At 39.1% G+C, this 20,711-nt stretch overlaps 1 protein-coding gene across 1 annotated transcript in view; it reads left to right on the top strand.

Annotated features, from left to right (window-relative positions):
* Positions 1-5,490: 5,490 nt before the first annotated feature.
* The window catches only part of nol4la (nucleolar protein 4-like a), a 47,430-nt gene continuing 32,209 nt past the window's right edge, over positions 5,491-20,711 (top strand). The window contains exon 1 of the mRNA XM_016459893.1: positions 5,491-5,965. Within this exon, the coding sequence (XP_016315379.1) occupies positions 5,624-5,965 (342 nt within the window). The 5' untranslated portion in view covers positions 5,491-5,623. The remainder of the gene's footprint in view (positions 5,966-20,711) is intronic.

The following is a 20,711-nucleotide window of genomic DNA, read 5'->3' as shown; positions in this document are numbered from 1 at the left end:
CCAAGAGCTTGTAACACTCCAAAGAGAAAGGAAAAATTGAAATCGCATCATATGACCCCTTTAACGTCTTATTGCCGTTTCCATAGCTTGTTTATTTAATATGTACATCTATATTCACGCAGACTTGACTGGATACGCGTGCAGAAGGATGTTTTGGATGTACAGAGAGAAAATTTAAGCGATCAGCTGAAAGGAAGAGTAGGATGGGAAGAAACCAAGGTAAAGGAGGACAAAAAATAAGGAAGTGAGAGAGAAATGAAGAGAAGAGAGGGAGAGATTACAAGAAAAAGGGTGACTGTTTTTTTTTCCTAAACTAAGTTCTAAGCAAATGCGCAGCTACACCCACCCTGAGCCGGCAAATATAAGCAGTAGAGTGCACACACACACAACCATACAAAACGGCTGCCTCCTCTGCACTGTCACCATAATCCCTTCTCTCCCATTCACTTCTGCACACACACGATCTCAATGGGAGTGAGATACACCCTTTGTTGCTGTAACAGAAACCTGGCATGCTGAAGCCAAAGGCTGGTGGTGCGCACTGTGCGTGTGGCCAAAACGAAGAGAGAAACATAGTAAGGGAATGACACGGGAACATAAACTCATAGAAACACATGCATTTGGACAAAAATAAGAGTGTTCGCTACAGTGCCTGTACGTTTAATCATAGCCAGAAGGCATGATTAATGTTAGGGTAAAAATGTTAGGGTAAGCTCTGCTTTTAACCTCCCTGCCTGTCAGCGATTAGTCATGTGAGTTGATCTGCTAACTCAGAAAGAATGCTCAGGCCCGAAACAGACCAATCACGGGCCGGACCTGGAATATGCACATCTCTGTCCAGAGTTCGGTCAAAATGATGAAACTAAGAGAAATTCACACCTGAATAGCATATTGCAGCGAGAGTTTGTATAGAGGTGTACACCAGTGTGGTTACAGTTATGTAAGCTTAATTTTGGCTTATTATAAAAGAAATAAAATTTCATTTAAAGTGGGAAATGACTGCCCAAAACACATAGAATGTGTTCAATACATCTGAATGATCATCAACAAAATAAATATCGAATTAGATGTTTTTAATTACATTCTATTTGTCTCAGAAAAATACAATAAAATAAAAAAATTATATGTTTGACACTGACTTCAAACTTAAGCTTAAACTATGTAATAATGCCTGTCAAGAAATGTAATGGAATTACATTTCTTAAGTCCACATACCTGTGGAACAACTATATGTGGGTCAATATCACTGTAGGGTGCCTTTTGGTGTCCTGTACATAACTCATTTGCCATGATAACATAAAAATGACTATGAAAGGGTGTGTTATATTAGCCTAAGTTTTTATATTCATAACAAATGCATTACTTGGCCCTTTAGATACATTTGATAGATTTTTTTTAGTTTTGTGTAAGAGGATGCGTGTTATTTTGCTATGTCCCATGCACTGCTCATTGAATTCGAATGATAGTAGAATATTGTCAAATCACAAAGATTTTTTGTAAAAATTCTCCTATTAATATTTTGTTAAATAAGAGATACTCAATTTGAGTGTATTGATCATTTGGTAATAAAAAAACTATATTTTTATTTAATAAAAAAGAAGAGTTTGTCCATGTCCCTTGAATGGTTGTCCACTATTGGGGAATCCACCCCTTTAAGAAAAGGCCATCCCCTTTAGTGACATCAGGACAACAGATTTTTTTGTCTCTTCAGTGGCGGGAATTTCAACGGCTGACGTTAGTAAGTTGTTGACTTTTCAATTGACAAATTTTGTTCGTATGAGTTTGCTTACTTGCTTTGCCAAAGCTTAACATGTCCACCCTGTCGGCATAAAATATGCCAGAAGTGACTCGAATACAGTATTTTCAAAATATGTAAGTTTAAATATACCAAATTCTCTTCAACAACCAGACTAAATATTTAGCTAGTCACAGTTTGTTGTAAGCTTATATTTTAATTGAAGCTCAAAATGTCCACCCTGTCGACCACTTAGACTCAATTGGGTGAACATAAACATGACAGGGTGGACATAGCATTCATTTGTAGTTAATATTGCTAAAAACTAAAATGAATGGGGGAGGTTATGTCAATGTGTTTGAGAATATAATTATATTATTATTATTATATTATTTTTTTAATAACCCTGTTTAGGAAAGGGACATCATACCTTTCAGAATATAATTTGCATATTAATTTTGCAATGAAAACGTATTTAACAGTAATATATATGTCCATGACAGGGTGGACATATCTTATGGTTTAGGCTTCGAATCATGGCCCATAATTATCTAAAACAATGTGTGGGAGCTCAGCTAATATGTTTCTAGTACTTGAGTGTCTACTACTTATGATATGACATAAAGCGAATGGGAAATTAAAACGAACATTTTTGAGTATTGTGAGGGTTGAAAGGATATTGACCCACATATATTTTTCAAAAGGCAGATATTTGTGACCAAAAATTTTCAGATTTTTACTTGGTTGTCCCTCATTCATGCAATTTTTACCTGTAAAATTTGCACATATATTTTTTTCTGTCTGTTATAATACAGTATTCTATGAAAAGCCACGTCCCATAAGCAATAAATAACAGTAGTTATTTATATTATAATTTTTACTTTTTTTATTTTTATTTTTACAATTTTATAGATTTATGTAAAATGCCTCCACTATTCTATACTAATGATTATAATTCATATAATCACATAAAATACTATAAAAATATAGCGTGAATTATTTTTTGCAATTAAATGCCTAATTTCAAGGGCCATTGTCTTACTAAATCACTCTAACTTAGCTATCTTGTTCATAATTGACTTGATGTAGTTACTAATTAGCCAACTTTAAATTATGTATCTTTTATGGCACTTCAAGGTGTTGGAAAGATCAAGTAATTAGTTTAATATGTGCCCACACGTTGCTATATTCTAACATTGTTTATCCTTTTACACAGGTTAATGCAATACAGTTGCAAGACCAATGAAAAAAAAAATCTCAAACACCTCTGCACAATTTTTCTGTATTATCAAGCCATTTAAAACATTAAAAAATAATATTTCTTCTGAGAAATATATTATTAAAAATAATGAGATAACTCTCACTAAGAAAAAAAAGGGGAAAAATGATTGATTTAAATACATTTTCTACCAAAATCAATTTCATCTAAATATAGCCTTGCCGTGATGGTAATTGGTTTGTTAATATCTTTTCAAACTAAAGGAGTCACATCTGGGACAGATATGCAGGGCTGTGCCAATCATAGAGGATTTAGAGCTGTCAGTCAAACATTTTATTGAAACTGACTAGTCAGTACTAGCTGCTGGGCAAAATGAACATGGTTAAACAAGGTGCAATACCCCTTTAAGAATCAGAGAACATCAAAGTGACACACTCCTGTCAGCTTAATCCATCGAATCCCAGACCTTTCGACAGAATTCCAGAGCTCAGGGAGGATTCCGAAATGCTGAAGTGATTCCAGACCCAGGGAAACCTTTTAGAACTCAAAACAGGTTCTAGGACTGAGAGAAGATTCTGGAGTGAGGCAATGCAGTCTGGATGGGGCAGATACAGGCGGCCTGTTCTGCTTCTTCAGCTGCTGGAGCTGAGCTGCTGTCATAGCAACAGCAGCCGACATCACCAGCAGTCCCAGCGTGGTCCTCGACACAGCCCCGGAGCACTCGCACTACACAGAGAAAGAGAAGATGCTCACATACCAGCACTCACATATGCGGACACGCACTAACATAACGCAACTAATATGTACACATACATGACCAAACATGAGCACACTGTCACAGAGCATATTAGAAATTTACAGACCAAATACACACACAGAACCTGACATCAGAGGACACTTTAAACACACTGAACCACACACACACCACATATCACAACATAACAACAACCTAAGCTGTCAAGAATTATCTATTAACTACATAGGCGTATATAATAGTAATTCTGAAAATGATCAACTTGGAAATTAACAGTGACTATTTTCACTATTTATCATTTTATTGTTATCATAAACATCAATACATAATCTATTCATATTCACAAGTGGGCAGAGTGCTGCTGAGCTAATTACAATGTTACTTCAACAACAGCACTCAATTTACCTGAACACTTAAGAGTTGGACCAACAGAATCCTTCTTCATGCTAAGTTAATAGACCATCAAATTGATGGATCATTTCATTCATCAATCATTTTAAACTAGTTTACTCAACACATTTTTAAATAGAAGAAAATATCCTTTGTAAAGGATAGTGAACTGTTTTCTGTTCTGGTAACTTTTCACTGTACATTCAGTGTATTTATAAAGTGCATGATTATAAATGGGACAAATTATTGGCTTTTGTTTACTTGTATAAATATTGTTATGGCCTACATTGTTTTATTTTAACCTTTTGTATATTATTGTAAAATTGTTTAGAACGGGGTACTTTAACATACCCCCAAATCCCTATAGCCTACTACTAAAAAATGATGACTTAAATTCCATTGCTATTATTGTTTTGTAATCATTGTCATTTTACAATAGAACAAAAACATCTGAACCATGCAGATGTATTATGTGGATTATTTAATTCAATATATTTCAGTATGTAGCCTACGCAATAGGAATATTTTTACTTTGTTTATTAATAGAAATATAAAGTCCTTTCACCCTTTTGTTTGTATCGGAAATTTTCTCTTTATTGCGACACCAGATACTGCCTACCCGCTTTGTAACCACTGCGTCCACGCGCTGCACCGTCTACTTCCTGAAAAAAAGAGACTTAGCTACAAAAACATAGTCTACTTCGTTACGGCTGCTTTTTTATTTCATTGTAAGCCACGGAAGACGTTTCTGTCAAAAAACTGACAGTAGCTATTATTAAATCCTAAAGATTCTAAACGAGAAAGGTCAATTTGGGACGGTCTCTAGCGTGGTGGCGGCAGCATTGCACGCGCAGGTCCGATTCAAACAGGTGGAAAGAGTGGGACAGTCCTATCTCGTGAAGGCGGTCTGTTTTAACCCGCATAGCGTTTTTTGTTTGAAACATTGCTATTAAAATAATTCGAGTCGTTTTTGCTGACGATTCTCGCGCCCGGATGACATCAACAGGCTTGTGCCACATCCCGTTTTAGAACGCTGTCTCGCGCCGGTCGTTTGAAAAGTGGGCCGTTAAAGTCTGTTACACGCCGAGCTCTTTTTACCTCTTCCTGGAGCCAGAAAGATTGTGTGTGTGTTTTTGTTTTTTACATTTACTGCATCGACCCTCGGGGTTTTTCCCACTTGCTCTGGTCCTCGAGCCGTTTACGCACAGGTGGGAGATACCCGCTTGGTAGGACGGCCCCCTCTCTCAGTTCCTCAGCGGATGATGTGTGCAAGTGACATTTGCCGTTGCGGTTTGGGACAGTAGACGAGGCGTCTCTGCAAACAGGTGTGCGACTTCCCAAAAAAGGCACGCATAATACGACTTTTTTCGCCTTATTTAGCGGAGGTGGACCTCCAGCACCGGTGTCGAAGCGATCATCCTCGTAGCGGGACAGGGAGAGGAGGGGGAGTCTACTATCGTTTTCAGGCTTTGTAGTTGCGTTTGATCGTTTCGAAAAGGGGCTCGCGGCTCACAAAGAGGAAGGGATGGCAACTAAGAAACTATGCGCGGATTTAACAAAAAGGAGCCGAAGTCCCGTCGTGCTGGAGGCTGAGATGTTCAGCGAATTTCAGGACTGGTGTCTCCGGACTTACGGAGACTCGGGTAAAACAAAGACCGTGACGCGCCGAAAATACAACAAAATCATGCAGACCCTGCTACAGAACGAGGAGTCAGACGGTGTCTATGTCGACAACAGCCACATCAACGCCAAATTCAAATTCTGGGTGAAGTCCATAGGCTTTCAGGTCGGCAGCAACATCTTGGGCGAGCACAACAAGAAAGAGACATCGGGGAAGCCCGTCCTGTATGTCCCTGTCAAGTCTACGGTAAAGTGGTTTTTTTTTCTCAGTTGACTATATGTGAGTGAATCGTGTCTCTCTCTCTCTCTCTCTCTGTGTGTGTGTGTGTGTGTGTGTGTGTGTGTGTGATTGTGAGACTTTAACTCTCAGTATGGTTCTGCTGATGGTGGAGCCCTTTCTCAATATGCTTCGGGACAGCGCTCGTTTGATTCCACCTACGCGCAACCCACATTGCTGTGCGCAACTTTTCAATCTTACACCTCGGGTTGACCGAGCATATTCATCCCTCACCCCAACCGGGCAGAGCAGTCTTACTCTGAGAGCTGGCTGCCATAGCAACGCCGGTCCCTCTTAGCAATAACGGCGGTGTAGTAATGGTATCTGACGAATTGACATGACGTTGTCCTGCTGACGGGATCGGGATGTCACAGAAAACCACAACGTGGCCCGTTTTATTATCCAAGCAAATTATGATAATGTTTATTGAGAGAACGTTATTTTATTCACTTTGCTTTGTGTCACTGGACGTTTGGAGGCAGGAGCGCGTGTACCCAATTGTCGGGGATGCCGGGGCGCGCACGGAGAGTTTTCCTAAGGGGCTAACAATATGGTGGACGTTAAAATACAGATATATTGCTCTAAATGAATAGGTATGTTCTGAGGAATGGGTGTTTGGGGGACTTCAGCTGCATGCTCACGTGGACCACTTGAGGGTCTGCTCCTCCTGTGGGCATCAGGCACTGACACTCGCGCGCTCGCTGTTCAATGTGTCATTTAGGGTGACATTTAACAAACATTAAACGTTGAATAAAAACAGCGTACTTTGAGCAAGTGTAATGCTCAACTATTTAAACATCGTGCCTCGTACGTTTTTATTCTGGAGAGGGAAAGCAAGCTCTTGCATTGTTCTGTACTGGATGAGGGCGGAGCGGACGGTTGGCACCCGTTGCTCTGGTAACCTACCTGTTCTGCTCTACAATACTCGCGTTTTTTTCACACATCCCAGGACTATGACAGAATCCATCATTAGAAAGACAGCCAAAGCAAGGGCTAATTTAGAATCAGTTTGATGACCAAGGAATGGACAGAAATTCTGCACCCCAAGGATGCGCGATGTTTAATTTGTTCGATGCATAAAGGCATTTGGTCACGAAGCTTATTTAAAGACCCGGTCTGGACAGTAATAGGTTTAATAATAGTTCATTGGATAGAAATAGTTATCACGACCTATCATTACAGTGCGTGTTTTTCTTTTTTGTTAATTTAGAATATAAAATTACCAAATTTAATGTACTGTAAAGGCTGAGATATACGTGCAAGTGACTGTTTTCTTGAACACTAGGAGGTCCTGGACTACCACTGGTGTATTATGCCGTTCAGGGTGTCATTTTGAGTATTACCCTCAAGGGGTCCCACCAACAGACCTTTGTCTGCCATTCAGGAGGGACCAACTCCCCTGAGACTGGCACACCTCAGCCTGAGAAAAATAAGCCCTCAAATTAGAAACAATGGTGACAAGACTGTTTTTTAATGAGTATTTTAATGGCTGTTCATACATGTTTCACTATTGACATAAAATCCCAGGTGTTTATTTAAAAACACAAGGATCAGTATGCCAACGGGAGCCACCAAGTTAGCACTTTGTACATAGCAGATAATTGCTATGCAACCATTTGACAGCTCCTAACAGGCAGCTCCCAGTGTGCTTTTCATTTATAGGACTGTGTTAAGAAGAAATGAGGCAGACTCCGAACATAGTAATGTCTCCCGACCAGTTAACCCTTCACACAGATGTGTGGGTTAAACTACCCAAAGGACATCCAGTGAGCTTGTGGCAATTACAGATTCTCTATCCATAAATTGCTCCTGTAATAGAATAAATGTGCAAGTCAGATGTGAAACTGAAGTTCTTGATTACACATATGTATTACTTGTTGAGAAATACAGCCCTCCCCTCAGCATACACGGACATTTCTCCACCCACCGCTTTCTCTCTCTTTCTCTGAGGACATGTGGCTGATCTGAGGTCTGTATACACTGGCATTCACTATCATTATTTAACAGCTCCCTAATGCCGTATTTGTTTTACCCTTCATCAGTCATTCTGTCCCTCTGTGGAGACTCTGTGCATCCTAATAGCCTCCTGCCACTGCATGACACATACACATACACTACATCTCAAAAATGATCTTTCAGTCACACAGATGACCAGTTCTGTCATATGGAAGAGGTTATCTGATCTGTGGCCATATAGTCAACATTTGAAGTGGATCAAAACCTTTCATCAAAGTTGTCCTAAAACCTAAAATCAAAATGCGTTTGTGTCTTAGGACAACTTAGATTAACTTTTTTGATCCACTTCAAATGTTGACTACTATACAGCCTACAGTGCCGTGAAAAGGTTTTTGCCCCTTCCTGTTTTTTTTTTTATTTTTTGCATATTTGTCACACTTAAAAGATTCAGATCATCAAACAAATTTTAATATTACACAAAGATAATGCAAGTAGGAAATATCTCATTTAAAATGCAGTTTTTAAATGATGATTTCATTTATTAAGGGAAAAAAGCTGTCCAAACCTACCTGGCCCTACGTGAAAAATTAATTGCCCCCTCCTGTTAAATCATGAAAGAACTGTGATTAACCACATTATATATGGAAGAGCATAGAAAATCGTTGAATGGCCCATCATTGCTTAATCATTGTTAAAGCTTTTTAGCATCTGTTGTTAAAGTGTAATTTAATGACTGTTTTCAGACAGGTTTTTTAAACACTCCCCCCATTGGTTGTGATCAAAAAAATATCCCTGCCCAACTCATGCCATTGGTTGAGCCTGTTGCTGCATCAAGATTGAATATTTTATTTTGTAAATAATTTATGAATTAAATTATTAATTAAATTACTTTACCTTTAATAATTGAATTATTAAATTACAAAATTATTCATTATTTATTCATTAATAAAAATTGTACATTTTTTAAATAAAGCGCAATGTGCTGTATTAATATTAAGCAATAACATGTATACTTCTAAACTATTATTTTGTGGCCTCACAATTTATAATAACCAAAATATAGAACATGATGGCTTTCTCATGCAGGGTAATGAATCCAAGCAGCTGAGGTCACTTCCTTTCATACCCACCCTGCTATGTTCTTAACCAACCAGCATGCCACAAAATGTCCAAGAACAAGGAAGCGCAACCATTCACACACTCAAACACTAAGCGAGTGAGATGTTCACATCAGCGTTATTATCTCATTAAAGACTGGAACAGTAGGGGATCCTTCCCAACCTGCTCTACGCAAATTAGACAACAAACAAAGAAAGAACAAACAAAACAGAGCAGAATAATAAGAGGAACAGAGGCAACCAGGGACCTTTTTTTTTTTTTTTTTACAGCAATAGGATACAGAGAAATTAATTGCCCCCTCCTGTTAAATCATGAAAGAACTGTGATTAACCACATTATTTTAGAAAGCAGAGTTAAATTTCACTAGCCACACCCAGGCCTGATTACTGCCAGACCTGTTGAATCAAGAAATCACTTAAATAGAACCTGTCTGACAAAGTGAAGCATGCTTAAAGAGCACCACATCATGCCTAAAGAACATCATGCCTAAATGATCTAAAGAAATTCAAGAACAGATGAGAAACAGAACAGTTGACATGTATCAGTCTGGAAAGGGTTATAAAGCCATTTCTAAGGCTTTGGGACTCCAGTGAACCACGGTCAGAACCATTATCTACAAATGGAGAAAACTTGGAACAGTGGTGCACCTTCCCAGGAGTGGCCGGCCTACCAAAATTACTCCAAGAGCGCAACGACGACTCATCCAGGAAGTCATAAAAGAACCCATACAACATCTAAAAGAACTGCAGGCCTCACTCATGATTCAACAAAAAGAAAGAGACTGGGAAAAACGGCATCCATGGGAGAGTTCCGAGGCAAAAGCCAATGCTGACCAAAAAAAGAGGACAAAACACAGCATTTCACAAAAAGAACATCATACCAACAGTCAAACATGGTGGTTGTAGTGTGATGGTCTGGGGCTCATGCGCACTTGGGTTATGCAGCAGGACAATGTTTGCAAACACAACAGCAAGTCCACCTCTGAATGGCTCAAGAAAAAAAAAGTAAGGTTTTGGAGTGGTCAGGTCAAAGTCTGGACTTAAATCTGATTGAGATGCTGTGGCATGACCCTGCTATGTTCTTAACCAACCAGCATGCCACAAAATGTCCAAGAACAAGGAAGCGCAACCATTCACACACTCAAACACTAAGCGAGTGAGATGTTCACATCAGCGTTATTATCTCATTAAAGACTGGAACAGTAGGGGATCCTTCCCAACCTGCTCTACGCAAATTAGACAACAAACAAAGAAAGAACAAACAAAACAGAGCAGAATAATAAGAGGAACAGGGGCAACCAGGGACCTTTTTTTTTTTTTTTTACAGCAATAGGATACAGAGAAAGTGTGGCATAATATCTATGTGCTTCCACTTAGCACAATTCTATTCGTTTTAATCATGTAAAAGTTCATTTAAAAAAAAAAAAAAGCAGGTTGAGAAGAGGGTATTTGACCAATAACTGGCATGTTTATTGAGTCGGGTTTGTGTACACTTTTTTAACATGTTTAATTCCTGGTTCTACTTTTATTTCCTGCTTCTTTTTTGTGTCAGAAGACAGATAGTGTACTGTCACTTATCAGTCACTCTCTCCGTCTTTTCTCTTTATCATCAGCAATAAACACAACATTGACTTCACCCTGGGTGCTCCCTGCCAGCTCCCATCTGAACATTCTCCTCTCCATCTTCCTAGTCTGTTACCCCCACCCCACCCCAATGCGAACAGTGTCTTCCTTTTCACCTTCCCCTGTGTGGCAGGGCTGCAGGGTGCCATGATATGGGTTGGAGCCCCAGTGCAGTGTGGGATGCAGAAGAGTGTCGGTGGGCCTCTCCGATGAAGCAACACCATTGGTGTGCCAAGTTTCAGTATGGGGGCGAGAAGGAGGGGGACCTGATAAGAGCAGGGGCACTTTATCCTGTGTGGTTTTAAAAGAGTTGCACTGTCATTGTGGAAGAAAGAGAGAGAAAGAGAAGCAAAAAAGCCACTAATAGCATATAAGTCGAGCAGCCCGTACTATTTTGTCAGCGCTGACTGGGCTCACAGCGCACATATCATTCATAAAGCTATTAAATATGTATCTGTTGTGTCACAGGCCCACTGTAGACTTTGTTTCATGAGAGTGGTGCTCGATTCAGCTGCAGGGCATCACAAGCTCGCTCTGCTCTCTGTCTGTCAAAGTCTTACTTTATATCGCTTTAATATTCTCTCTCTCCCTCTCTCTTGATCTGTTTCTGCTCTTTCTCTTTGTTGCTGTCTTTCTAGTGAGGGGGAGTAACTTCATTTATCACCTGTTATGTCCTGTGGCTAACACTGGGAGCAAAAACACACTCACATGCAGTCAAACACAAAATGTCATGTTTAGTTGTGACCACAAGTTAACAGGTGTTTAAAATTAAGGATTTTTCTGTTGCCGCAATCCTGAATGAAAACAATTCTGCAAAGAAGAGTGGGCTACAATTCCTGTGAAAGACTCATTGCCATTTATCGCAAATGTTTGATTGCAGTTGTTGCTGCAAAGGGTGGCACAACCAGTTATTAGATTTAGGGGGCAATTACTTTTTCATGTAGGGCAAGGCAGGTTTGGACAGTTTTTTTTCCCTAAATAAATGAAATCATTATCTTTGTGTAATATAAAAAATGTGTTTGATGATCTGAATCTTTTAAGTGTGACAAATATGCCTCTCTGTCTGTCAAAGTCTTTCTCTATACCGCTGTAATATTCTTTCTCTCCCTCTCTCTTGATCTGCTTCTGCTCTTTCTCTTTGTTGCTCTCTTTCTAGTGAGGGGGAGTAACTTCATTTATCACCTGTTATGTCCTGTGGCTAACACTGGGAGCAAAAACACACTCACATGCAGTCAAACACAAAATGTCATGTTTAGTTGTGACCACAAGTTAACAGGTGTTTAAAATTAAGGATTTTTCTGTTGCCGCAATCGGGTCAGTCGCTCATGGTTTTACTCACCAGTCGTTCATGGTTTTACTCACAAGATATCATCTGTTTATTCTAAGCGCACGTTCGTCTGCCACTTTAAAGGGGTCATATGATGCGATTAAATTCTCGAGCTTGTTATAGCAGGATTGATTCTGATTGGCTGTCAATGTTTTTATCGTTCATCAGCTGGAAAAAAATCCAGCGATATCATTTCTCTGTGCATTTGTCATTATAGCTGTGGTGTGGACCCTGAAATTCATTAATATTGAGAACGATTTTTAGAACTATATCTTTATCATTATCTTTATAGTTATCATTCTTGGTGGGAACAGGCCTTTATATTGGCCCTGTATCACAAAAATGTATCAATTTTATTTTTAGTAGCATATTTTATACACTTATCATTTGAATGTTTAGTGTCAGTAAGAATAAAAAAAAAAGAAATTAATACTTCAGGAAGAACACATTCATTTGTTGTTCTTTTAAACTTTCTGTTCATAAAAGAATCCTATTTTCACTATTTTCAATATTGATAATAATAAGAGATGGTTCTTGAGCACCAGATCAGCATATTAGAATGATTTCTGAAGGATCATGTGACACTGAAGACTGGAGCAAATTCAGCTTTGCATCACAGGAATAAATGACATTTTTAAATATATGAAAGTATGAAACAGTTGTTTTTAATTGTAATAATATGCACAATATTACTTTTTAAATGTATTTTTGATTAAATAAATGCAGCCTTAATTGCTGAGAATGAGAGACTTAAAAAAGATTAAAACTGACTGAACCCAAACCTTTGAGTGGTATGCTTATTCTCACCAAGTTATTAATGTTATTAATGTATTTATGTTAAATATGCATATATGTTTAGGCAATGACTGATCAGAATAGTGAGCTTAAAACCTAATACATTATTACAAATATTTAATATTTAATATTATAGAGATTATCAATTATACTACAAGCTATAATGTCACTCTGTTCAAGCTATAAATGCTTTTGAAAACAACTGCATAATGTACAAAACATTACTGATTTATGTTCATTCTTGTAATTTTGATAAAGCCTCATATGGTCACCAACAACTCAGTAATAGCCCATCAACCATTCAGAAACTCTCTCACTCTAGCCCTGGTTTATTATTAAGTGTCTATTAAAACATTCTTTAAAACACATCCCGGTCTACTGCATTTGCACCAAATGCTGACAATAACATATATACTACAGCTCACTGTAAGACTTCACACTGCTCTCCTAACACTCACACACTCGTGTTTTTCCCTTCATCTATGTCTCTGTTGATTTTCAAAAATTGATGAAGAGTCCAGTGAGACGGAGACTTTTTAAAGATTGTTCTTATTAAGGGGGCAAAGGAGAAGAAAGGATGCTGCAAGATTTTAAGTGAGGGAAATGATTGCTTTCTGTTGCTATGCCAACGGAAACAGAAATATCCTCATTGCCGTGTATGTGTGTGTGGCAGAGGGAAGGTTTAGTCAGTGTTCTGCAGTATGGGCCTATGGCAAGACAACCGTGAGCATATTCTGACTCTCTGAGCTGGGGGAAATCTCCTGGTCAAGCGTTTGAGACTCGCTCATTCCATCATATCTACTGAGGGATGATAGAGGTTCTACAAAAGCAGGTGTTTCCAAAAACCTCTGGCATCTTACATCATATTTGTAACCTAATGTGACTTATCTGTCGAGAAGAAGAGTGAATTTTAGGACAAGTAAAAATGGAAAGAAAAAGAGAAAATTATACATTTAGCTCTGCCAAGATGACATGTTTGAAGTTAATGATCTTGCACCCACGGTAATACGATAACTAGGTAATAATTTATGCAAAATATGTGTTTTAAGAAAAGCAAGATGGTAGCTACATTACAGATTTGTTGTAAAAACAAGCTGTCACAACCTATAAATACGCTTCTCTCTAATAATTCTTTGCATCAGAGACAGTGAGGGGGAAAAAAGCTTAGGAACTGACACCCTGTCCAATGCAACATTGCGGTCAGCTATTTTCGTCATAGTGTGTGCATGTTTGTGTTTGTTTTTTAGAGTCTACCCTCTCTTGCTCAGAACTCCAGGTCAGCAGAAGGCTGATCTGTGCAGAGAAACACTCTCAAGAGACGCTGTTGTCCGGCCTGCAGGGATCAGGAGACACTGTCCTCTGTCCTGAAGGAGTTGCTTCTCCTGGCGACTGATCTCAAAAATACACACAAATCCACCCAAATTGCTGATGACAACAGAACACATATCCACACTCAAATGCGTGAAGAAGAGACGGACTTAAACTGTAGGCAAACCGTTTTTCGATTCCATTATTAGCATATCAGTGAGGAAAAAAATCAGGAAAAAATCTCATTATGATAAGTGATTAATTAGCGAGCATATCTGCAGAGCCTTGGAGAAAAAGGGATCTAAACAGACTTTCGCTCATCTCCCCTCCCCAAACCACCCCTTCAAACCCAAAGACACTCTCTGCCTCAACAGTGGCCTTTTATCTACCAGTCATTTGCATGAATGCTAACAGTTTTGCATGAAGCATTTGCAATAGCAGGTTACCACATGAAAAGCCCACACACAACATACAAGACAGACACAATGTCCGCTGACACAATGACTCTCTTTATTGCATATACTTCATTAGCACTGACCCAAAAGTCCTTAAATCAGTTCTTTTCCTTGAAGTTTATCTTGCAAAAACTGAGTGACTCAAATAAGGAGACTTTTATTAAACTTAAAAGTCTCATGCTAACTAAGGCTACATTTATTAGATCAAAAATACAGTAAAAACAGTAATATTGTGTGATATTATTACAATTTATAATAACTGTTTTCTATTTTTAATATAGTTTAAAATGTAACTTATTCCTGTGATGGCAACGCTGAATTTTTTGGCAGCCATTACTCCAGTGATTCGCTGATTCTGTGTTTAAGAAACATTTCTTATTATTATAAATGTTGAAAACAGTTGTGCTGCTTAATATTTTTGTGGAAAACATGACTTTTCAGGATTATTTGAATTAAAAAATATTTATTAAACCTCAAAAGAACAGTATTCATTTGAAACAGAAATCTTTTGTAACATAAATATACAGTTCAGTCATGAAACTCTAGATGGCACATTCTGACGGGGTGTTAAAGTAACTGATGATATTCAGAGAGTTAAACGACTTGGCACAAGCTGATTGGTTCATGCTGCATATGCAGCCAATGAGCTTACTGCCTTGCATTTATATGGCTGGCTAGCATTCACTTGAGATTCCTGCAGCGCGCTTTCAGAGTTCTCTGAAACCCTCCACCTTCCCCAGCTCCACCTGTACAGATCTGCTACGGGGTTATTTTATATGCTATTTGTGCAGCAGCAGTATGTCTTAAATACTCATGGCACCGTATCGCCATATGCATTGGCAGTAGCAAGTTCCTGTACTTGCTTGCAGCAGCAGCAGCAATAATCTACAACTACCGCAATAATCAACAGCAGCGTAGCAGATCTGTTCCGCCAAGACCAAATACATTAACATTGTCATATCCATCACCATGCTAAAATGTTCAGAGAGTTGTCATGATTGAAATGTATTTATTGTTACTTTTGAACAATCTGATGCATACTTGCTGAATAAAAGTATTAATAAAAAACTTACTGACCCCAAAAGATTAAGTGGTATTAAGTTAAAAGTTGCTTAATGAAGTCCATCTGCTGCATTTAAATAAACCAGTGTCACCTCTTTTTCATTTTATTTGACTAAAAGTTTGCATTGTTAGCTGCAAACTATCATATCAAAGGACAAAAATGTTACCACGTTACTGTACATTTACTAAGAACTGTTCTGATTGTGCTACCACACACACACACACACCGCTTGATTGACCTACTTCAGTCTGTCTCTTAGAAGTGAGAAGCCTCCTACTTGAAATGGATGTTTGATTCAGAAGTAGGTGATCTGATCCAGTATCCTCTTTCCCATCTTTTACACTATTGTCTTTTTGAGCTTTTTGGGATTCACAAGTAGAATCGGTCCACGTGCATGAACCCTTGCGTCTGAATCTGTAGGAATGTAGGAGGAATGTATAAACACAGTATGCAAAGTTATGTACATCTATGTGTATGTATACATGTCAGTGTGTGTGTGCTTGTTTTTGTATGTACCGCATGTGCTTGTGTGTGTGTGACGAGAGAGGGTCGTGGATGGTGCTGCTCTGGTGTTCCTCCCCTCGGCTCCTTCTCTCTGTTGCCATGGAGAGACCGTTCTCCTCTCCCATAGGAGAAGAAATTAACACCATTTTTAACTGGCTCCAGGACCTCCCCCCTACCAGAGAGAGAAAGCGAGAGAGAGCTCCTACAAACACACACTCGCACACCTACACAGATAACCACACACAGACACGGTCCTGGTACACGCTGCCTCCCTGAGCGGATCAGGGAGGATGTGTGCATGTGTGTGCTAGCGAATATAAGCTTTCTCCATCTCTATTCTGGGAGGATGCAGCTTTGGGACAAAAGAGTGTCTCACTCCATCTCCCCCTCCTCATATTCACCCTCCCTACCCTCTATGCCACTCTCTCTCTCGCTCACTCTCTCTCTCCTTTGTAATTAACTGCTGCAGTCTCTCATTAGCGTTGTGATCCTGTCCGGTTGTCTCACTGTCTGCACCCCCCCTCCCCACCACGCAATTACACCATGACACCGGGGTCACGTGACCCAGCAGACACCTCAGAGCATGAACAGAGCACGTTTATACCCACATGCAAACAAGTGTTTTATTTCTTGTGGTTTGGGCTTATGCAGGGCCGTAACCACCGTAGCGCTTGAGGTCTTCAGATTAGTGGTCGATCGATGTGGGTTTTGAAATGACTGATTGTTTATCTTTTCTTTATTTTTAAGATTTACTTTGGCATTTGTAGCTATAGTACAGAGAGCAGACAGGAAGGAAAGTGGGAGAGAGGGGGACGGGACCACGAGCCAGGACTCGAACTCGCCAGAAACGCAACCATGCTATGTGTCACAGTGCTGCCCACAGGCTATCAGATATGATGTGCCTACCAGTTATGAATTTTTGTTTGGATCTTTAGATTTAGTGATGCATCAAGATGAAAAATCTTGGCCGATGCCGAACAGGACACAATGGGCCAAAAAACGATACCGAAAATATATATATGTTTTTTATATTCCTTGATATTTCAAATAAATATAAATATATATTATAACTTTTTTTATTTTATTTTCTAGTTAAATGCACCAGTTAGATCTTTAGTTAGCTTGAATTACAGCTCATAAAACCATTTCACTTTGTAATGTGACTTATTTTGGAGTTAAATTTTATGTTAAAGGGTTAGTTCACCCAAAAATGAAAATTAGCCCATGTTTTACTCACCCTCAAGCCATCCTACGTAGGTGTATATGACTTTCTTCTTTCAGACAAATCCAAACAGAGGTATATTAAAGCTTTCCAAGATTTATAATGGCAGTAAGCGGGTTTTTTTTTTTTTTAAACAGTCCAAAAGCAGTCAAATAAAGCGCATCCATCCATAATAAAACGTGCCTCATATGGCTCCGGGGGGTGAATAAAGGCCTCCTGTAGCGATGCGTTTTTGTAAGAAAAATATCTATATTTACAACATTATAAACACTTGTCTCTCAATTCTGCTAACTGTCGTATGCGGAAGCCGTTCCGGCGGATGATGTAGGACATATGCGTAGCGTATGCGGCGGTGATTAGTGACGAACGCAGAAGCGCAGAGGAGAGACAGCAAAACAAAACGCTGGTCACAAATTAGGAATACAAAACAAGGATTTGTAAAGAAAATTGTCGAAGGGTTTTGATATAAGCCGAGAGGAGACTGGTGTTCCTTTGCTAAAGTAAGGAAACTTTGCTTTGCAAACTCGTGAGACTAGCATATCTCACCGGCACGTGCACTGCGTAAAAGGTCTACGTCGTCCACCCAGAACAGCTTGTACGTATGACAGTTAGCGGAAGTGAGAGAAAAGTGTTTATAACGTTGTAAATATTGATATTTTTCGTACAAAAACACATCGATTCGATACAGGAGGCCTTTATTCACCCCCCGGAGCCATGGGAGGCACATTTTATTATGGATAGATGCGCTTTATTTGACTTCTTTTGGACTGTTAAAAAAAAAACACCCACCCACTGCCATTATAAAGCTTGGAATAGCTAGAACAATTTTTAATATAACTCTGATTGGATTCGTCTGAATGATGCCACCTAGCGTGACTAAAACATGGGCTAATTTTCATTTTTGGGTGAACTAACCCTTTAAATGAGAAAAAGGGATGGGAATCGATTGGATTGTGAAGAGCAAGAATGAATGCAAGTGTTAAATTAGTGCATAAATACTGTAGCTTAACATTATCCAGTAGCTTGCATGGCCTGCATGCAAGTGATGTCAGCAGAAACTCCTTTCAGACAAAGTTGTAAAGATTAAGAAGGCATTTGTAATGTGTATTAGGATACTAAATTGGGTCAATTTTCATTTAATGTTGACTCTAGCAGTTACACAACGATGTTCTGCTTGATTATCAAACAAAAAACTGTATATCAGACATACAAAAATATTTGTAGGGGAGCACGATCGAGGCCAGAGCTTTATAGTGACAGACTAATGCAGATGACAGTTAATGATCAGTTGTGTCTGGGTAATGTGGGTGCAGGGAGTCAGATGGAGCTCAGGGAAGAGCTGCGCCCGTACGAGGAGCTGAAAGCATCCGTCACACCCTGTCAGAGAGAGAGAGAGGAGGGGAGAAAAAACAAGTGGCTGAATGAGAGGGAGGGTTAGGAATGAGGAAAGAGTGAAGGGAGAGAGAGAAAAGCGTAATATGGATTGAATGGAAGAGCATCATGAACTTAGTGGCAGGAAGGTGGAGAGAGTGGGTCCATGGATTGAACAGAGGAGAGGAAAGGAACGGAGGGATTACACTTCGTCTTTCCTTGACCTTCATGCACAAAGATTCACACGCAGCTCCCCTGCCCCGTAACTCTCTTCTAAATCCTTCACCTTCCGCTGAGAGAACGGGTCTCAACGATTTGTAGTTTCGTACCGTCTGCTGGCCTCACAGGATGGGGATGGAACTTTAAGAGGTGACCTGTTATCAGATTTGCAGCAAGCTGGTCTGAATCACCTGCATTGTTGAAACAGTTCCTCTCTCACACTCATGCACACACACACACACATGTCTGTCTCTTCCACTGTAATACAAATATTTCCCCCATTTTACCTCAAGCACTATATCACTGTAATGTGTTATGGCAGCTTTAACAAACAAAGCAATTCATAAATATACTGCTGGATATTAAGTGTCTAGGTGTCTGATAGCAGACAACACTCAGTTTGCTCTCAATGTAATAAAATTAGCGATGTTTGCTAAGGCTAGCAGCACTGTATCTAGTCATATGGGCGGTTTAGAAATAAAGTTCAGCACGTAAGTCACCCTGCACCGTTTGTGCTGTGGACATGAATGATACCTCAAAATTTGTGGTTTTTGCAGAAGAGGTGCAATATTACTTTTTTAAGGAATCTTCAGTTTTTCCATGGCGGAGGATAAAAAGGGTGAGAAACAAATCCAGTAAACTTACACTGAAGGCAATCTCCTAGCAATAGCACTAAAAGCCACTCTGAAAGACTAAAAACACTAAAAGCGCACTAGCAACCTCCTAGCAACACACTACAAACCACTCAGAACAGGAAAAGGCAAGTACCACTCAATTTACTTCAGAAAATATAATAAAAATAATTCTTTACCCCACGAGACACTGTGATGCAAAGACTGTAGCTGCGTTTCCATTACCCTTCAAATTGTGAAAATTGAAATTGCGAATTGAAAATACGCCTATGAAAACACGTCAATTTTGTAAAAACTCCCATATATTGCAAAAAAGTTTTTAAGCTCGCATGAGGTGGTTTTTCAGGCAATTCGAAAAAGGAATATATCGCAAAACTGCAATGGAAACAGCTTTTTTGCATTTACAGGTCACCTGGCATACATAAAAATCACATGATCATTCTTTAATGTACTATAACCTCTAAGAAACACCTCATACGTGGCCACTCTCAAATATAAGGGGCTTTCCTTGGCATTAATGTTTTGATGGATAACCCCTTATTTACACTGCACAGGTCTACAGCGCATTACGGCTCTGACACGACCACTCTAGTCATACCAGCTGCGGCTCTCTGTGCTGCTTTGCTAAAGATACACAAATACGTCTCCTTCGATTAAAAATAATGGCTATTATTGGTATAATGGCGGTGATTGCGATATATGTAAACTTACCAACATCCATTGCCATGACTTATCACGGGAGGAAAGAATTACGTTTTAGTCACATACGTGACCCTGGACCACAAAACCAATCTTAAGTCGCTGGGGTATATCTGTAGTAATAGCCAAAAATACATTGTATGGGTCAAAATTATTGATTTTTCTTTTATGCCAAAAATCATTAGGATTAAGTAAAGATCATGTTCCATGAAGATATTTTGTAAACTTCCTACTGTAAATATATTAAAACTTAATTTTTGATTAGTAAGAAGTAAGAACTTCATTTGGACAACTTTAAAGGCGATTTTCTCAATATTTTGATTTTTTTGCACCCTCAGATTCCAGATTTTCAAATAGTTGTATCTCGGCCAAATATTGTCCAAACCATACATCAATAGAAAGCTTATTTATTCAGCTTTCATGA

The sequence above is a fragment of the Sinocyclocheilus anshuiensis genome, unplaced genomic scaffold, assembly GCF_001515605.1.
Source record: "Sinocyclocheilus anshuiensis isolate Anshui unplaced genomic scaffold, SAMN03320099.WGS_v1.1 scaffold1024, whole genome shotgun sequence".
In the NCBI taxonomy this organism is placed as follows: domain Eukaryota; kingdom Metazoa; phylum Chordata; class Actinopteri; order Cypriniformes; family Cyprinidae; genus Sinocyclocheilus; species Sinocyclocheilus anshuiensis.
Note: the sequence above shows the minus strand (reverse complement) of the source record. Positions and strands in the feature narration are given on the sequence as shown.